General features: G+C 43.3%; 1 protein-coding gene across 5 annotated transcripts in view; it reads left to right on the top strand.

Annotated features, from left to right (window-relative positions):
- Positions 1-16,529, top strand: part of ACMSD (aminocarboxymuconate semialdehyde decarboxylase) — an 84,604-nt gene that overhangs the window by 46,306 nt on the left and 21,769 nt on the right. For all 5 annotated transcript variants that reach the window (XM_058194143.1, XM_058194128.1, XM_058194134.1 and 2 more), the window contains one exon: positions 14,060-14,156. In XM_058194143.1, the coding sequence (XP_058050126.1) occupies positions 14,072-14,156 (85 nt within the window). In that variant the 5' untranslated portion in view covers positions 14,060-14,071. The remainder of the gene's footprint in view (positions 1-14,059; positions 14,157-16,529) is intronic.

The raw sequence follows: 16,529 nt of genomic DNA, 5'->3' as shown, positions 1-16,529 counted from the left end.
AAACCTGGAAAATGAATATGCATATAATTTAGGAGCACAGCATCATTATGAAATTACATCTGTGACCTAAAAATTATACTGTACTTTATTTTTCCATGGAAGTAATCATAAATATATTTGTGAGAACTCTCGTCTCTGTTCACATAAACACGTTTGTATGTCAGAAAGCCAAATTTTCCTTTATAAATATGCACTTGATACCAGTTCTCTTCCAGTTCTACAGATTTCCCAGCCTGGCTTTTAAGGAACCAGCAAGCAATTGAATAAATAATCCATGGAGGAAATATGGCAGCTATTGATGTTCTTCTCAATTTTTCCTAGCACTTATTCTCTAGAGGAGAAACAACAACCACTGTATGCATTTGAACAAATACAGTATTACATTTCAAACTCTAAGAAATGTATAACTATAAGCATGAATTGAATACATAAAATGAATACAATTAAAGGGAACATTAAGACAGGGATGGTAGGTATGCTGGTGTTCTTATGCACACCCCTTACAGACCTCTTAGGAATGGGGTGAGGTCAACAGTAGCTAGTCTAAGGTTAAAATTTTGGGGGTTTAGGGAAGAAACTACAGAGTCAGGTAGTGCATTCCAGGCATTGACCACTCTGTTGCTGAAGTCATGTTTTTTGCAATCGAGTTTGGTACAGTATCAACGTTTGTATCTATTGTGTGCTCATGTATTGTGGTTGAAGCTGAAGTAGTCACTGACAGATAGGATATGGTAGCAGATGATTTTTTTTTTTTTTTTTTTTTCCAAAAAGTTTTTATTGGTCAAAAAAGGTTTATACAAATACATATCAGGTATGGTAAATTTTCATTTTTCTTATACAAGATAAGAATTTTACTCAAAATTTTAAACACATACAACAGCCATATGGCAAGCAGGTGATACGAAGTAGCTAAGTTTATCAATCTTACATACGCAATAAAGAAGGGTCAAGAATAATCAGAATATCATACAAAGGAGAATAAGGAAAACCAACACAATACCAAATATCATTGTCACTTCCTAGTTTTGGATCTCAGAACTCTGGGTTCAGCCTGACCCAACTCCAGGGCCACAACAGCGGCAGCCGCCTCCGCCCCATGGTCTATAACCTCCCCTTCTTCAACTCCTGGGTCATCTAATTCCAGGAGGGCTTTGTGTTCCTCCACGTAGGCCGCAGCCTCCGCAATTGTACTAATTTTTTTCGTAATGCCCTCCCGGAAAATCATCAATCCCTCTGGCATCAGCCATCTGAAGCCTACTCCCTTCTGGTACAATTTGCTTGACAAAAAGTAATATTTCTTTCTCATTTCACGTACCTGTCTGGGAATCTGCCTCAGAATGGCTATCTCCCTGCCCCTATAAGTCAGTGCCCCACTCCTATGTTTTCTAAGAATTTCATCTCTCGTCTCTCTTCTCACAAATTTGACATGAACCTCTCTAGGAACTGCATGCGTGCGTGCATATTTTGAATTAACTCTATAAACTCGATCCACATCCCAATTCATAAAGTCAACACCTCTCCCAAGAAATTCTCCCAACAGCTTAGTCACAACATCTCTCAAGTCTTCTTGGTCCACTTCTTCCAGATTTTGAAACCTAAGGAAATAAGACATTTTATCCATCTGTAGTCCAAGCACAGCATTGCCTGTCGTCTCCTCTCTTTTCTGCACTGCCCGCATCTCACCCTCCAGACCTTCCACTTTCTGCTTGTTTTCTGCTGAGACTTGTTGAGTGTCCTTTAAATCCTTTTGGATAGTCACAATTTCTGCTCTTATTTCATCCAGTTTCTTGTCCATATTAGATAACTTTTCCAAAATTCTCTCCATTTCTCCAGCAGTTGGTCTCTGACCTTTTGCCATTTAAAAAAATTTTTTAAAATCCTCAGGCAAGCACAGTATCCTTGTAATTTCCTCCGGATCCACCAGGGGGCACTCACAGGAGCAACGAGTCCAGAGTACAGTTAGTCAACCAGGAAGCCGAAGGGAAGTGATGTCATCAAGATTCTCATAGTGAAGGCGGAAGCTGGACGCCACCATTGTTCCCCAGAGGGAGGGGGGCCTCAAACCCTCCCTCCTAAATTTCTCCATCACCTCTTCTCTCCAGAGCTCCACAAAACCGGTAATCTTGTTATTTTAAGTTCTCCTCTCTCCAAAGTGATTCGTGCTCCTTCCAGTCGCAGGGGAGAGAAACCCCCCCGCACTCCGGAGCACTCCACTCACATTTGCCGATATCTCCTTCCCTTCTCCCTTCCTCAATTCTTCTCCGTTCCCTGTTCGCCACCAGGCTGCTGCAATTATAAATCCAAAGCCCCGGTGTCACCGGGCACAGCGGCCCAGGCGACGACCAAAGTAATGGCCGCGGCCTGAGGCCTCCGAACCCCTCCGAGCCTAGGGCGCGCCAGCATCGGTCCCCCCAGTCCTGTATATCGGCTGGGAGACCCCTGGCGAGCCGTCCGTGCGGCAGGTGTCCTTTTCGGAACACCTGGCCCCTAAGGGCCTCGGAGGCGGCCGGATTCGGACACTGGAGGCAGGAGAGGCACCTTCAGATGTCCGTTGCCGCCGGATACCGGAAGTCGTCTCGGTAGCAGATGATTTTATGAGCTATGCTTAGGTCATACCGAAGGCGGTGTAGTTCTAAATTTTCTAAGCCCAAAATTTCAAATCTGGTGGCATAAGGTATTTTGTTGCAAGCAGAGGAGTGGAGGACTCTTCTTGTGAAATATTTCTGGACACGTTCAATTGTATTAATGTCCGGTATACAGTGCGGGTTCCAGACAGATGAGCTGTATTCGAGAATTGGTCTAGCAAATATTTTGTATGCTCTGGTTAGTAGTGTAATATTACCAGAGAAGAAGCTACACAAAATTAAGTCTTAATGCTTTTTTGGCGATGTTGTTACAGTGGGCTTTGGCACTTAGATCGTTTGATATGAGTACTCCAAGGTCCTTGACGGAGTGAGGGTCATCTACAAGGTCATATCCACTCAGTTTTTTATTTTGTGTTCTGATTCCTTTTGCCAATGTGTAAGACAGAGCATTTGTTGGTTGAGATTTGGAGTTGTCAATTTTTTGACCATTCTGACACAAAGTCAAGGTCTTTTTGAAGGTGGTGTTAAATAGTTTTACGTTATTGGTGAAGAGAATGCCGTTACTTATAATATGACCACAAAGGTCATTTATGTATAGTATGAAGCGTGTTGGTCCAAGAATGCTGCCTTGGGGGACACCCTTATTTATTTGAACTATTTTAATGCAGGTCTTCCTAACAACTATTGCTTGAATCTCATTTATTATAAGGTCATTTTCCTCACTCATAGAATTTTTGAGAGTTAACCAACAATCTTTGTGCCATTAATGAGGAATAAGTTTTATATTACTGCACTGGTGGTTGTGACTCAAAAAGCTGCTATAAATGACTTGCAGGGGAAATCGTCTTAAAGACATTTTTTTACGAGCTGAAAAAATGCTGTATTTTCTGTCTTCTCAGTAGAATACAGTTTAGAACATACCCTAGAGCAGGGGTAAAATGCTTCCGATTCAGACTGGATCACCTGATCCGGTAGTGATGGCGGCGGGTGGTTTGGAGAACCGGTAGCAAAAATCCCTGCCCTCCCCATGCCCAGCTCAGTTGCCCAATCATTAGAGGTGGGTTTTTTTAACTTTTAAAAGCATTTTTTCTTTGGCCAAAAAAATGCTTTTAAAAGTAAAAAAAAAGCCTCTGATGATCTTGCGGGTGCTAGCTGGGTGCTAGCCAAAATATGGGGGGGGGAGTCAGTTTTTCCTCCCAGCAGGCTTCAGGGAAATCAAAAAACGGGTGGGCATAATTTCCCTGAAGCCTACTGAGAGGAAAAATGGACTCCCCCCCTCTTTTTTGGTTTGCTTCAGGGAAGCCTGCTGGGAGAAAAAACGGGGTGTGTTGGGGGGGTTGTTTTTGAGAGAGAGAGAGAGAAAGAAAGGAGATGGGGAGGCAGGGAAGGAAGGAAGGAAGGAAGGAAGGAAGGAAGGAGGAGAGGAAGGAAGAACTACAAACCTGGCACCAGAGGCAGCTTCAGAGGATAATCCAGGGCTGGAAGGGACCTGGAGGTCATCTAGTCCAACCCTGCTCCAGCAGGACATTGCTAGTGAGTTTTTGTCTTTTGATCCCCCAGTCACATAGTTACATAGCTACTCCCACCCAGTCACATGACCCCCACCAAGCCATGCCCAGAACCAGTAGCAAAAAAATTTAGATTTCACACCCCTGCCCTAGATTTATGTTTTTCTAGAAATGAAAGAAAATCAAAGATATATCCGTCCTATAAGGATGACATAAATTTTACATCAGTCTTGAAAAGTAGCAAAAACAAAGTGTTAGTATTTATAGCAGGAAGGATTAGTGCAACTGGGAGCATTTCTTTGGATTCACAGTTCCTGCTAGAAGAATAGGTGGTTCCTATAGCCAAGAGGACTTTTGCCCAATTGCTTCTCTTGTGTGAGTTGCGACTGTTCCTGGATCTGAAAACCCTGCTCACCAACATTCATGGCCACCGAATTGCAATTTGCTCTAAATGGCATTGTCCTTGAAGACTGTCTGGAACAGTGGTCACCAACTGGTGGTCCATGGACCACTGGCCAGGAAGAGCAACGGAGGGAAAGCTGAGATGACCACTGCCACCCCACTGCGTCTGGCCCTTTTTTTGACAAAAAAAAATGTGTCAAAAAGTCTCAAAAATTTTCACCACTGTTGCGGTGGGCATTGTTTGATGGGGGGTGTCATGTAACTGAGTGTGTGAGTGACATCGTTGGCCACGCCCACTCAGTCATCTCCTCCCCCAGCCACACCCATAGAACCGGTAGTAAAAAAAAATAGAACCTACCCCTGCTTCAAATGATATGAAATATAGCTCCTCAAGCAGTCATGGTAAATGTTTTCATATAACTAGACCTGCGTTGGTTGCTGCTTCAGCTTCTGGGTACAATTAAAGATGCTGGTTGTTATTTTAAAGCCATGTATCTCCAGGCTTAGCTATCTATGGGATTGTCTACTTCCAGCAGCTTCTGTCCTTCCAATAAAACTCAGCAGGGCAAGCTCATTCTGACTCCCCTTAGGGGGCCCGTCATCTACAGATGTCAAGTCTTTGTTGCTGCCCCACTTAATTTGGAATAGCCTACCACACAAAGTAGCTTCCATACTATTTTGTTTCAGGAGAGTTGTGGAAACTTTTTTTAAAAAAAATCCTAGGAGGGGACCTAAGAAACTTGGAATCTGATCTCTGGCCTATGGTTGGATGATTTATTATTGGTGGACTTTAATTCCTTCATCAGCAATTTTTGTTTTACCAAATGGCATCTAAATAATTAAACAAGGAAATCAATGTATTTCTATAGCAAAACAAAACTAGAAGAATGTATTGGATAAAGAATGCCTTGAACTTGTTAAAAAGCAACTGTCATTGCATCCACATATGTGTGCAGTGGAATTCTAATGTTCTAATGTTTTTCTCTGAAAACCAGAGCTACCTGCTATGCTGAAGGTCCTTGAAGAACCTTTGGATTCTAATGGGTTGTTATAAAATAAACAAGCAAGCAAATCATAATATTGTAGATAAAGGGCAATGGTATGATCCCTTCTTCAGCACTGAGGCCAGATTAGAAACATATCACGTGATCAAGGTGCTTGGCAATTTGGCAAACTGTTGATGGAGAGTTAGGTCCAAAGTTAACTACAAACAAATAAACCAAGCACAGATTTTATTTATAATGCATTCCCATCCAGAATGCAGTTTAGTAATTATTAATAAATAAGAACTAAACAACAATTAAAAATATTTTTGGAATAGGATGGCCTTAAGAAATCTAATAAATAAATAAATGCAAAAATATAATAATATAAAATAATATCTATATATATCATTACAATCACAATAAAAATAATACTATCAGTAGTCTTCGACTTGCAACCATTTGTTTAGCGACCATTCAAATGGCACTGAAAAAAGTGACTTATGACTGTTTTTCAGACTTATGACTACCACTTATGACTGTGGTAGTCACATGATCAAAATTCAGACACTTGGCAACTGGCACAGAGGTGGTATTCAGCAGGTTCTGACCAGTTCTGGAGAACCGGTAGCAGAAATTTTGAGTAGTTCCGAGAACCGGTAAATACCAGCTCTGACTGGCCCCGCCCCATCTATTCTCTGCCTCCCAAGTCCCAGCTGATCGGGAGGAAATGGGGATTTTGCAATAACTTTTCCCTGGAGTGGGGAGGGAATGGAGATTTTACAGTATCCTTCCTCTGCCACGCCCACCAAGCCCTGCCACTCCCACAGAACCAATAGTAAAAAAAATTTAATCCCACCACTGAACTGGCATGTATATATGATGGTTGCAATGTCCCAGGGTCACATGACCACTGTCAGGCCTGGAAACCATACTAGACTTTAGGGTTCCAGATGCTGCCACATTTTTCCCCTGAGGGGAAGAAGGGGGGCTGAGGGGTATGGTAACATTCTTCAAGCGGTCAAGGTCGGATGGTGTTCACATCTGCAGGAGGAGTGGCGAGAAGATATTCGAATGAACTGGGAGAACGTGGGACCATGTGACCAGCAAAGGGGTTAGGGGGGTGGGACTCTTGGGGTTTGTATAACTGGGAAAAGAATCGGAAGTTCAGTTTTGGAATTTCACTCATCGTGTGCCAGTTTCCTCATGCTAGTAAAGAACTCTGAAAGACAATGGCTTCTGAGTTTAGAGGTTTTTCTGGAACCTTGACAACCACCTTTTGCAACCTTCTGACATGCAAAGTCAATGGGGAAGCCAGATTCACTTAACATCTTTGTTACTAACTTAACAACTGCAGTGATTTACTTAACAACTGTGGCAAGAAAATGGGGCAAAACTCACTTAACAACTGTCTCACTCAGCAATAAATTTTGGAACTCAATTGTGGTCGTAAGTCGAGCTCTCCCTGTATTTAATAAATGCCTTACAGTGAGCAAGAGAGCACTTATTTAACGGAGGTGTATTCTTCTGTCCTGAGCTGTGGTCTTAGCCTTACGGAGGTTCTGCTTCAAAGCTAAAAATTCCATGAAGCAAGGTAAGGCAGGCCAAGAAAGATGCTGTATAATTTTTTTTTCTGGCAGACTACATATTCAGAACTCACACAGCACTGAACAGCTTGGTGCAGACCCGAGCTCACGCTGTTTTAGTGATAGACGATTCTGCCAGAAATCTAGTTTTAAATAGAACGGTTCTATCATTTCTGGGATTCAGAAATGTATTTTTTTTAATCCTTTATCCAACCACCCATCTTTCAACCCACGCTGGGCAGCAGCCAATCAAAAATTAACAGACATATAAAATCATTTTGAAAACTATAGGGCCCTGTCTGTGCTATACTGATCCAAGCAGTTTGTTTGGGCGTATTCTGTTACCGTATGCTCATCAAGAAAGCTCACACTATAGCTCTTTTAATTTATTTTAATTTATTTATTTATTTTATTTATTTATTTAATCACATTTATATACCGCCCTATCTCCCAGGGGACTCAGGGCGGTTTACAGCCTAATAAAAACATGCATATAAATACAGAATAAAACACCAATTTAAAAAATTTATTAAATAAGGCCGAATGTTAAAAATTGCAATAAAAATAATAAAACCCCATTAAAACCAAATTAAAATTTAAAATTCTAGTCCAGTCCTGCGCAAATAAATAGATGTGTCTTAAGCTCGCGGCGAAAGGTTCGAAGGTCAGAAAGCTGACGAAGACATGGGGGAAGTTCGTTCCAGAGGGTGGGAGCGCCCACAGAAAAGGCTCTCCCTCTGGGCGCCACCAGTCGGCACTGCCTGGCTGACGGCACCCTAAGGAGTCCCTCCCTGTGAGAGCGCACGGGTCGGTGGGAGGCAATCGGTGGCAGCAGACGGTCCCGTAGATAGCCCAGCCCTATGCATTAAGCATTAGGAAGACTATTATTTATCTTGCTACAGCTGGCATTTATGTATGAAGACTTAAGAGGATCCTTGGAACTTCTTTTAACATTGCCTTCATCACTATCATGGTTCCACCTTAACAGCTTGCTTGAAAAATAACCACACAGGTTATTGCACATATCAAAAATATTCTCATTGAGCTGAACAAAAATGAATCCCAAAGATCTATTTTTATACAACCGAGTCAGTTTGAATATCCTTTTCCCCTAAATACTTTCTCATCTATTGTTATGTAACAGTCAACAGAAAGCTCACATCCATTATTCATAGCCTGTAGGAATATATGGTTAAAATTTGCTCTACTTGCACTTTGGAAAATCAATTCTCCAACAGTGTTTTGCGAGAGAAATTAGATCCTGGCTGCATAATTATTGCCTGTGATATTTGGAACTATTTTCTTAAAACATGACAGAATGGGAAGTTAGGGAATGGGAAGGAGGACTTTGAGGCTCTAAAAGGTATTAGTTTTGAAAAATATATTAACCTATAATATATGCACTGTTAAATCTAGCTTTAGGATTAATAATACTTAAGAATCCTACGTATCAAAATATAAGGGTACATATGTGCATTCAGACCTTTTAGTCCAACTTTCCTATCCTGATTCAGAAAATACAGCTGAAGAATTTCCTCTGCAAGTGGTTATTTTTAACCTAAGAAATAAATTCAAGCTTCCACAAAAGCTACAATTTCTGATTTTCAGGGTGTGCCTCTAAGATCCAAATGCTAACTATAGGCACAGAATGAGACTGGAACTGGACTTATAAAAGAAATGTCATCCCTTCCCTGCCAAATTAAATAATAATAATAATAATATTTTAATTTTTAATATTTTAAATGACTTCCTATTACTCATTTTAAATACTGTATACGCTTTATACTGTATATTAGGCATGATTCTTTTTTGCAGTGAACATCTCATGGGTTTTCTCAATTTTAGGCACCTTTTTGTAATATATAGAAAGTCATAAAATCATATCCTTCCAAGGTTTGGAAGAGACCCTGAAGATCATCTAGTGAAGTTTAATGCCTTGCCCAGTACAGGAATCCTCTGTTGAAATCCTCAACAGATGGCCATCGATTCAAATAAAAACCCCAAGTAAAGGAGAATATAATGCTTTCCAAAGCAGTCTGTTCCATTATTAAAAAATCTCTTACTGTTATAGTTTTCCTGATGTTCATCTGAAATCTACTTCTTTGAGATTTAAATCCATTGTTTCTTCTTTTCTAGAAGAATTCTGAAACAATCCTACCTACCTCATCTTCTATGTTGTAATCTTCATTATTTAAGAAATTATCAGGGTTCCCTGTATTCTTTTCTTCACGGGCTAAATACATTCAGCTTCTCCAGCCATTCCTTATAGATTTTTCCTTTCTGACCTTTATCTTGACTGCTGTCATGATGACATGCTCCGGTTTGTTGGTGTCTTTCCTAAAATGCAATGCAATATTCTAGATGCAGTTGGAATAGCGTAAAACAGAGAGTCATTGTGATTGATTGATTTACCCTATGAATAAATCAGGTGAGTGTGGGTGAGTGTGCAAAACTCCATTTGTGCAAGCGGCATGCATGTGCATCAGAGGTGGGTTTCAGCAGGTTCTGACCAGTTCTGGAGAACCGATAGCAGAGTGGAGTGAAAATGGAGATTTTGCAATATCCCTCCGCTAGGAGTGAGGAGGGAATGGGGATTTTGCAGTATCCTCCCCCTGGAGTGGGGTGGGAATGGAGATTTTGCAGTATCCTTACCCTGCCATGCCCACCAAACCACACCACGCCCACCAAGCCACGCCCACAGAACCGGTAGATTATTATTATTATTTTATTTTTATTTTATTATTTATTCATATTTTTATACCGCCCTTCTCCGAAGACTCAGGGCGGTGTACAGCCAATAAAACAACAAGAATCCTAACAAATTAAAATACAATATCAAGTTTAAAAAACTGATTCAATCGCTGTATACTTAAAATATTAGCTAAAATTTATCAAAACTAAAACCTTAGTAAAACCCTATTAAAACCCACTAAAACCCCCATACTAAAATCAATCAGGCCAGCCCCGCTTGGTGAAAAAAGAAAGTCTTGAGCTCGCGTTTAAAGGTCCGGAGATCAGGGAGGAGACGGAGTCCCACCGGCAGCTCATTCCATAGAGCCGGGGCCCCCACAGAGAACGCCCTTCCCCTGGGGGCCGCCAGCCGACATTGACTAGCCGACGGCACCCTAAGAAGACCCTCCCTGTGGGCGCGCACTGGACGTACCGGACAATGGGAGGTAACTGTCGGCAGCAGGCGGTCCCGTAAATATCCCGGTCCAATGCCATGGAGCGCTTTAAAGGTGATAACCAACACCTTGAAGCGCACCCGGAAGACCACCGGCAACCAATGCAGCCTGCGCAGGAGAGGTGTTACATGGGAGCTACGAGGAGCTCCCTCAATCCCCCGCGCGGCCGCATTCTGCACCAGTTGGAGCCTCCGGGTGCTCCTCAAGGGGAGCCCCATGTAGAGAGCATTGCAGTAATCCAGACGGGAAGTGACGAGGGCATGAGTGACCGTGCATAACGTGTCCCGGTCCAGGAAAGGGTGCAATTGGCGAATCAGGCAAACCTGATGAAAAGCTCCCCTGGCGACGGCTGTCAAATGGTCTTCTAAAGACAGCCATGCATCCAGGAGAACGCCTAAATTGCACACCGATTCCCTGGGGGCTAACGATTCGCCCCCCACAGTCAGCAAAGGGGTAAGCTGACTGTGCCGGGACACTGGCATCCACAGCCACTCCGTCTTGGATGGGTTGAGTCGGAGCCTGTTCATCCCCATCCAGACCCGAATGGCCTCAAGACACCGAGTCATCACATCAATGGCTTCGTTGGGGTGGTTCGGGATGGAGATGTACAATTGAGTATCATCAGCATACAGCTGACAGCTCACCCCGAAACCACGGATGACCTCTCCCAGCGGCTTCATATAGATGTTGAACAAGAGGGGTGAGAGAATCGACCCCTGCGGCACCCCACAAGTGAGTTGCCTAGGGGTCGATCTTTGCCCCCCTGTCAACACCGTCTGCGAGCGGTCGGAGAGGTAGGAGGAGAACCACCGTAAAACGGTGCCTCCCACCCCCAAGCCCTCCAACCGCCACAGTGGTGAAAGATTAGATTTCACCACTGGGCAAAACCATTGTAAAAAAAGATGTCTCCAAACTCCAATACCTGCAGGTGATCCAGCTGGATACCCTGATCGATGCTACAAGTTCCCTATCCATTGAGTTCATTTTACCAACTTTGTTCTCTCTTTATCCCTAGCTAAAAACATTTAATTCCCTCAGATTTTTTTTAGTCATAAGTGATCCTGTTTCTAATATTTTAAAATTTGCTTTATTATTTAGCTTCATTTATTTAGCTATTATTTAGCTTCATTTTTAAATTTAATTCAAAGCAATAAAAAGTAAAACAAGCAATTTTTCCTTAACAGTAATAGAAAAACTTAATTTTAATTATTCTAAAACCCCATAACATTTTTAGAAATGGGCATTAATCAACTGAATCATTCTGGTGTGAGGGCTACCATGAAATTGCATAATCTTCCTATCTTGGCTACTTCTCCCAAATCAGTTGTTTTTTTTCTACAAGATCACACAGCCAGATTTTTTATTATTACTATGCTTTGTCACACAGTCAACCAGATGTTCAGACTGGATCTGGCATTTTTGTCCGCTTATTGAGGATAGGCAATGTGGATGTTTGATGGTGTTACAGATATTGATGCAGGATGAAAGCTGTTCTGAGCAAAGCTGCCTTCTGCAATAGATTGATGGTGAATTTGTCAATGCTAATAGTGGTGCTCCAGCTGCTGTGGGAGCTGTGGGATTGCACCTAAGACACCTATTACTATTAGTACTACCTTTGCTTTTTTTTTTTAACACAGTTGTTCTATTTCCAAGGATCTGGTATAGGCAGATATTGTTGTTCGATGGTGTTAAAGGTATAGCAGAATATAAGCTGCTCTAAGGGACCGGGGGAGACATGATAGAAGAGAAGGACCAGGGGAGACATGATAACAGTGTTTCAATATTTGAGAGTCTGCCAAAGAGAGGAAAGGGTCAAGCTATATTCCAAGGCACCTGAAAGCCAGACAAGAAATAATGGATGGAAACTGATCAAGGAGAGATTCAACCTAGAAATAAGGAGAAATTTTCTGACAGCGAGACCAATCAACCAATGGAACAGCTTGCCTTTGGAAGTTGTGGGAGCTTCATCACTGGAGACTTTCAAGAAGAGATTGGACTGCCATTTGTCAGAAATGGTGTAGGGTCTTTGCTTGGGCGGGGGGTTAGAATAGATGACCTACAAGGTCCCTTCCAACTCTGTTAATCTAATCTAAGCAAAACTGCCTTTTGTAATTGACTGGTATTGATTTTGTCAATGCCGATGATATTCAAACGGTGCTCCAGATGTACTGGGAATATTACGAATACTATTTTTGTTTAATTTTGCCATGTCATTCTACTCTTTGCAGATCTTTGTATTTGGTGATTTTCTCCAGTTCTTTCTCTTTTGTTTTGCTGTCTTCAGGTGCTGCAACATTCACTATCCACAACTTTTTGTCTTCCTTATCAACAAATATTATTATATATACAAAAATATGAAATCACAGCTGACAGTTCTTTAGCTGGTATTGATCTTTATATTCATCAAGTTCTTTCCTAGATTTTTATACAGTATTGATGTAGTATATTTGTGGATCCGAGTAATGCAGCCTTTAGTAATTGACTGATGGAAATTTTATGAATGCACAGGTATTCTAAGTGCCATTCAAGATTTCTTTTGGTATGGCATTTAGTATGCTAATAACTACTCCAATTGGGACCACTCCAGTTTTGATTTTCATATCTGAATACTTTGTGATCTTCTTCAATTCTTTGTCTTCCATTCTACTATTTCCTGGTATTATTATTTTATTCTACATATACATACATACATGGTTTCCTTGTCCAATTGTGTTCAACTCTAGGGTCACCATCTTAACCATTACATGAAATTGGCTCATGTTATTATATAATTTCAAAAATCTGTGGTCACATGGGAGAAGACATTAGGACAATACTACTGTAGCTTTATGGTAGATTTCTTATATGAGATACAATGACTGGCAGGTATCTAATATTAGCTTAGTGTTACAGCAGAAAACTATATTGCAAGAGATCCCATGTTTTTAAGAGAAGGTCAAGAAAAGCCTTTATGTGCTTTAAGACAGGGGTCCCCAACCTTTCAGACCTCAGGGACCACTAAATTCATAATTTTAAATCTCACTAATATGATCTGACCAGCTGGGTGGGTGTGGCTAGGTGGTCATGTGACTGGGTGGGCGTGGCCAACTCAATGTCACTCAAATCAAGGGGCGCCTCTACTCACCCCTGTCCTGCCAGCCACTTCTCGCCTGCCCACTCAGGCTCCTTAGGGCCCCAACAAGAAGCAGTTGTTGGAGCTAAGCAGCCATCATGAGAAAGAGTTGGCAAAACAGCTGCTCAGTTCAAATTGGATCTGACCAAGAAGGAGGCTCAGCAGAAGCACCTCACTGAGGACTAGGAGCACAGGGTTTCCAAGCAGAGGCAAGACCTGTGGGAATTCCAGGCCAGGTACTGGTGCCTGGAGGCTCAGCGGGCTGAGATGGTCAGTCAGTTCCAGGCCATGAGGCAGTCCCACTGAAACAAGGCCCTCCGGCTTCTTGCCAGTGGCACTTCCCTCCAGCCTTTGCCCAAAGCCAGGAGGCTGAAGCAGACCCCAAGTCAGAATTTTTGCCCCCCTCCAACCCACACAAAAAGACCCTGAAGGGGGAGACTCTCTGCAGCAACACAAATGTTCATTGCATGATTCTGTCACAGGGGCCATAGTTTAAGGACCCCGATTTAGTGCAATATTAAAAAAAATGCAAATATTTTTTCTGTGGACCACCAGATTTTCTCAGGGACCACCAGTGGTCCACGGACCACCAGTTGGTCACCGCTGCTTTAAGACAATTTATGAAATGTATACTTCTGACATAAATGAAAAAATGTACTAACATATTGTACAGTACAATATATAAATGTATATTGCAGGGGGAAGCCAAAATGATGAAAGATGGGAAAGTTTTCAGAGTTATCCAAGAGAACTGTTGGGATCCAGAAGTTCGGATTAAACAGATGGACAAATCAGGTACTCTCAGCTCAAGTGTGTAAAATTTAGGTATCAGTGTGATATCAGCAGTTTTAATGAAACATTTATAATTAACCTTTAAAATGTCTTTATGTCAAATCAATTAAACCTTATCAACCCTTATCAACAAAATGAACTGCAACATCGTGTGAAGAATCTTTTTTTAGTATTATGTCTGCTGGGGCTGATAATTAGGAATCCTCTTATACATGTTATCTGTGCATTGATAACACTCAGCTCTATTTCTCCATTAAGACCTGTGCGTGTTCTTAACCATTCTCCAACAATAGTATAGATGGGGTGGGGCAATAAACGGAGGATGAATCCTGACCAAGATAGATCATGTGGGTAGCTAGTTCCTAAATATGGATAGTTGGAAGACTGGCTGCATTTTTGTCTTTTTTATTTATTTATTTATTTATTTATTTATCGTATTTGTATACCGCCCTATCTCCCAAGGGACTCAGGGCGGTTCACAGGCAAATAAAAAAGTACATATAAATACAGAATAAAATATCAATTAAAAAACTTATTCTACACAGCCAAATAATTAAAAAGAACAATATAAATAATAAAACCCATTAAAACCAATATAAATTTAAAATCTAGTCCAGTCCTGCGCAGATGAATAAATATGTTTTAAGCTCGCGGCGGAAGGTTCGGAGATCCGGAAGTTGACGAAGTCCTGGGGGGAGTTCGTTCCAGAGGGTGGGAGCCCCCACAGAGAAGGCCCTTCCCCTGGGTGTCGCCAAACGACACTGTCTAGCAGACGGCACCCTGAGGAGTCCCTCTCTGTGAGAGCGCACGGGTCGGTGAGAGGTATTCGGTAGCAGCAGGCGGTCCCGTAAATAGCCCGGCCCTATGCCATGGAGCGCTTTAAAGATAGTTACCAAAACCTTGAAGCGCACCCGGAAGGCCACAGGTAGCCAGTGCAGTCTGCGCAGGAGAGGTGTCACATGGGAGCCACGAGGGGCTCCCTCTATCACCCGCGCAGCCGCATTCTGAACTAACTGAAGCCTCCGGATGCCCTTCAAGGGGAGCCCCATGTAGAGAGCATTGCAGTAATCCAGACGAGACGTCACGAGGGCGTGAGTGACCGTGCATAGGGCATCCCGGTCTAGAAAGGGGCGCAACTGGCGAACCAGGCGAACCTGGTAAAAAGCTCTCCTGGAGACGGCCGTCAAATGATCTTCAAAAGACAGCCGTTCATCCAGGAGGGCGCCCAAGTTGCGCACCCTCTCCATCGGGGCCAATGACTCGCCCCCAACAGTCAGCCGTGGACTCAGCTGACTGTACCGGGATGCCGGCATCCACAGCCACTCTGTCTTGGAGGGATTGAGCTTGAGCCTGTTTCTCCCCATCCAGACCCGTACGGCTTCCAGACACCGGGACAGCACTTCGATAGCTTCGTTGGGGTGGCCCGTGTGAAAAGTACAGCTGAGTGTCATCAGCCTCCAGCTGGTGCCCCCCACTGAAGCCCCTGATGATCTCACCCAACAGCTTCATATAGATGTTGAACAGAAGGGGCGAGAGAATCGACCCCTGCGGCACCCCACAAGTGAGGCGCCTCGGGGTCGACCTCTGCCCCCCTGTCAACACCGTCTGCGACCGATCGGAGAGATAGGAGGAGAACCACCGATAAACGGTGCCTCCCACTCCCAATCCCTCCAACCGGCGCAGCAGGATACCATGGTCGATGGTATCAAAAGCCGCTGAGAGGTCTAATAGGACCAGGGCAGAGGAGCAACCCCTATCCCTGGCCCTCCAGAGATCATCCACCAACGCGACCAAAGCCGTCTCCGTGCTGTATCCGGGCCGGAAACCGGACTGGAACGGGTCTAGATAGACAGTTTCCTCCAGGTGCCGGGGAAACTGACATGCCACCATACTCTCTACAACCTTCGCCGCGAAGCGAAGGTTGGAGACCGGACGATAATTACCTAAAACAGCCGGGTCCAGGGAAGGCTTCTTGAGGAGGGGCCTCACCACCGCCTCTTTCAAGGCGGTCGGAAAGACTCCCTCCAACAAAGAAGCATTCGTAATCGCCTGGAGCCAGCCTCGTGTCACCTCCTGAGTGGCCAGTACCAACCAGGAGGGGCACGGGTCCAGTAAACACGTGGTGGCATTCAACCTACCCAGCAACCTGTCCATGTCCTCGGGAGCCACAGGGTCAAACTCATCCCAAACAATGTCAACAAGACCGCCCTCAGACGCCCCATCTGGATCCCCGCAATTTTGGTCCAGACCGTCCCGAAGCTGAACGATTTTATCGTATAGATAACTGTTAAACTCCTCAGCACGTCCCTGTAACGGGTCATCCCGCTCCCCCTGGGAGGGAACGAGTCACCCGAAACAGGGTGGCTGGGCGGTTAT

Source organism: Ahaetulla prasina, chromosome 1, assembly GCF_028640845.1.
Source record: "Ahaetulla prasina isolate Xishuangbanna chromosome 1, ASM2864084v1, whole genome shotgun sequence".
Classification (NCBI taxonomy): domain Eukaryota; kingdom Metazoa; phylum Chordata; class Lepidosauria; order Squamata; family Colubridae; genus Ahaetulla; species Ahaetulla prasina.
The sequence above is the reverse complement of the archived record's forward strand: the minus strand, read 5'-3'. Positions and strand labels throughout refer to the sequence as shown.